At 35.9% G+C, this 3,965-nt stretch overlaps 1 protein-coding gene across 1 annotated transcript; it reads right to left on the bottom strand.

Annotated features, from left to right (window-relative positions):
- Positions 1-1,257: 1,257 nt before the first annotated feature.
- On the bottom strand, positions 1,258-3,748 carry LOC110924313 (LEAF RUST 10 DISEASE-RESISTANCE LOCUS RECEPTOR-LIKE PROTEIN KINASE-like 1.1). The gene is made up of 4 exons (XM_035987163.1): positions 2,921-3,748; positions 2,810-2,833; positions 2,494-2,718; positions 1,258-2,367 (listed from the first exon to the last, which is right to left on the bottom strand). Exons 1-4 carry the CDS (start codon positions 3,621-3,623, stop codon positions 1,391-1,393), a joined length of 1,929 nt encoding a protein of 642 aa, XP_035843056.1. The 5' UTR covers positions 3,624-3,748; the 3' UTR covers positions 1,258-1,390.
- Positions 3,749-3,965: the final 217 nt, after the last annotated feature.

Genomic DNA, 3,965 nt, shown 5'->3' with positions numbered 1-3,965 from the left:
TTTGATTAATACATGAAACAAATGTAAACTACAAGGCAGTAAAATCATAAATAATCAAAAGGCTTGTCAACTTAACAAGAGAATCAAGAGTTGGATCTTGACCATTGATATGACCATGAAAATATAAATGTTACGATAGGTCCATAATACATCGTTAACCCATTTTATCTAACTTGTGACAGCATACAAAAAGTGCCACTAGAAACCTATAATAGTGGCTTAAAAACTAAATGTCACTAAAAGTGTGTGCTAATCACATATGGCATATGCAAAGTGTCACTAAAAACACAAATTAGTGGCATAAAGGCTAAATGTCATTAAAAGTGTGTGCCACAATATGGCATTTTTCTTGTAGTGCCTCTAAAGAAGTTGTCCCTAAAGGAGAGATTTCTTGTAGTGGATGTCGTCAATTCGTCGAATCTAAGTTGCCGAATCACTCATTGTGTAGGTATTTTATATGTATCCAATATCTATATATATTGTACATTTCTAAATATGTGTAGGTATTTGTTTTGCCACATCACCTTATAAAAAAGATTTAAATATGTATTTTATATGCATTCAATATCTACACATATTGTACATTTCTAAATATGTGTAGATATTTGTTTTGCCACGTCATCAAAAAATATATATTTACTTATTTTATATATATCTAATATCTACACATATTGTACATTTAAATATGTGTAGGCATTTAATTTACCACGTCATTTAAAAAAAATACATATTAACTTAGTTTATCTACATATTTTTTTTTTTAAAATTATGTGTTGGTAAACATAATCATTTACCAACACATATATTAGTTTTTACATATGTGTAGATAATTTATCTACACATTACGAATATTTGCCACATGTGTAGGTAATTTAATATTTAATCGATTACCAATTTTGGGGGGAAATTTTCTCACCAACACCAAGTGTGGCTAAAATGCATTACCAACACATATTAAGTGTTAATCATTATGAAAATATATTATCAACCATTATCCACACATATACAAACATGTGTAAGTAAATACCCACACATTTACATGTGTAGGTAAATTATGTGTGGGTAAACACCCTAATTTCTTGTAGTGTTTGGGTTGTTTTGACTTTTGACTGTGATTTATCGGAAGTTAATTGATTTGTTTGTATTTGCTCTGTCAAATAAACTAGTTTCAGTTATTATTATATTAAACAGAGTCATGTGTATTTAGCAATGTATTAAACAGAGTCATGTATATTTAGCAATGCTTGAAGGAATTAGTTTCGGTTGGTAACTTGATGGAACATAGTATGACTTTACATAGATAAGGATGCTGTAATATGTTATTTTTAATCCATTAGTGATGAAATAAAAAAACTTTAAGGTACTTGAGTTAATTCTTTACCGATAAGATTTACACTGGCAACCTATCACCATTGCTGCTTAGCGTAGTTGATGCAGTGTTATTGCTTTGCCATTCACTACTGACGGAGACAGGCGAAGGCGGGAAATCTTTCAACAAAAACACGGAATCCTTGATTTCGGTCAGAGCTGGCGGATTCAGTGTTTCCAAATCTTTGATATTGTCACGAACATCTATTCTTCTCTCCGCTTGAATTTCCATCAACACATCCAACACCTCGTGCATCGTAGGCCTCATCTCAGAATGGTATTGTAAGCATCGAAAAGCCAACTCTGCTACTGATGTAATCATGTTCTTGATTTCAGGATTCGAATCGAATCCTAATACCGGGTCGATTAATTGATCAATTGCAGATCTTTTGATCCTGTTTAAAGCAAGGTTAGCCAAACTAATATCGTCTTGGGACCTGTTTAAATCGACAGGCGCCATTGATGATATTAGTTCGATCAGGACAACTCCAAAGCTGTAAACGTCACTCTTATCTGTTAATTGGTAACGTTGGTGATATTGGGGATCCAAGTATCCTGGAGTTCCCTGAGGAGCTGTTGACACATGAGTGACATTATTCGGAATGAGCCTTGAGAGACCAAAGTCGGCTACCTTGACACAAAAGTTGTGATCAAGAAGAATGTTGTTTGTCTTTACATCGCGGTGTATGATTTCAGAGGCATGGAGATACGCTAGTGCACTGGCGGTTTCAATGGCAATTTTCATACGAATTGGCCATGTTAGCAGTCCTGGATTTGCTTGTTCCCCATGGAGGTGATCAGCAACGGTGCCGTTGGGAATGTACTCATAAACAAGTAGAAGCTCTCGGCTGTGTCGAGAGGTGCAACCATAAAGCAAGACCAAGTGTGGATGCCGTAATTTGGTGAGGATTTCAACCTCATTTATGAAATGTTGGACTCGTTTGTAGTTGTTGTCATAAAGTCTCTTCACCGCAACCTCTCGCCCGTCTTGCAGTTTACCTTGTTCAAAAAGATATAGTGTGAAAAATTGTAGTAATGGTAGTTTGTTAGCAAGTAGAGTGTGTTATAGTTATTAGTGACCACAATGGTTTCATGTTGTAATCAGAATGATAATTAAGTTCTCACCATAATAAACAGCTCCATAACCACCATCTCCTAGTTCATGAGAAGGGTCGAAATTTTTGGTGGCGTCTTCAAGCTCCATGTAGGAGAAAACAGAAACGCCAAAGAAGAAACTTCCATCTTCACGGTTTGGAGATTTATCCTTTGATAGAAGATACGGAAAAAGACTCTTCTTGATTGTGAACATGGCAGTAAAGAACACTAGGATGATGGCAGATCCAGTGAGAGCTAGAGTAAGACAATGCAAAAACTTCAGTTATAGATTCCTTCATGTATGTGTGTGTAGTAATAATATGTATGATTGGAAGAGGTAAATTACCTAGGATCAGTATCAGTTTTTTTTCTGCAAAATGAGATGACAAAAGATAAGTTAAATTAATTGCAGGGAATAAGGAGAAACCGAGGGAAGGGAAAAAGAAGCCGTTAATACCTTTTTTGTCATATGAACACTCAAAATCCTCAAAGTTTGGATGATGGCAATGGCCTTTTTTGCGACACTCGTAACAAGAAGGTGACAAGAATTGAATTGAAAACTTTGAAGTGAGAAGAGAAAATATATCGGTGTAATTAGGTGCAGGGCCATCAACTCCCCTTGGCAGCTGTATTACCTCACAACCGTTTGGGAGATCACTTGGAACTGGTGTATGGCTGATGAGATGGTCGTAGTAGAAATTGTGATGTTTGCATCTGTTGTAGCTATTATAATCTGGTTGGCCATTTTTTGCAACATAATCAAGATCTTTTGGGCATTTGAAGATGGTCATGAGAGGTCTGGTTAAAATGGAAAACAAGTGAGGAGTTGGAGAAGTGAAATTATTCATAAGAGCCTCACAGTTTTTTGTTTCTAAAAGTTTTTGAAATGTGCTGTTTTGGATGATGACAGAAGGACCACGAAAATCTTTGCCAGTGATCTCATATGAGTGTCCTCCTAATTCAATACTCTGATTACTCGAACTACAGTTAACCTTGATCAAACCGCATCGAGTATCATTAGTATTGTAAAAAGGGTAGTTGAACGGACCAAAATCTTGGCAACTGAAACTTTGCGGGCAGATAGGCTTAGATGTATTGACATATGTAGCAGAGCATAGAAAGGATAGAAAAACGAACACAAAAGCGATGACGAGAATCATTTCAAATGTTCAACACGAGAGGATTGACAATTAGACAGGTGTATTAAGACCAGTGTATACGTTTTCTGGAACGGTTGGCTAAAAGAGGGGGCTATTATGTGAATACCATTAACAAGTTTTCCCATTCACAAACTCAACATGTCCCCCCATCTTTATAGTAATCCCATCACTTTCACAATGTTTTCCACATTAACTGACACCCTATATCAAGATTCAAGAATTTTGACTTTCTCCTCCATTCATTATTCCACATTCAGTAACACCGTCAAGACTTTTGACTCTTCTCCATCAATCATATGCCCCTGTTGAAACGGCAAAACTACACTTGGAATTTTTTTGTTT

This window comes from Helianthus annuus, chromosome 17, assembly GCF_002127325.2.
Source record: "Helianthus annuus cultivar XRQ/B chromosome 17, HanXRQr2.0-SUNRISE, whole genome shotgun sequence".
NCBI lineage: Eukaryota > Viridiplantae > Streptophyta > Magnoliopsida > Asterales > Asteraceae > Helianthus > Helianthus annuus.
The sequence above is the reverse complement of the archived record's forward strand: the minus strand, read 5'-3'. Positions and strand labels throughout refer to the sequence as shown.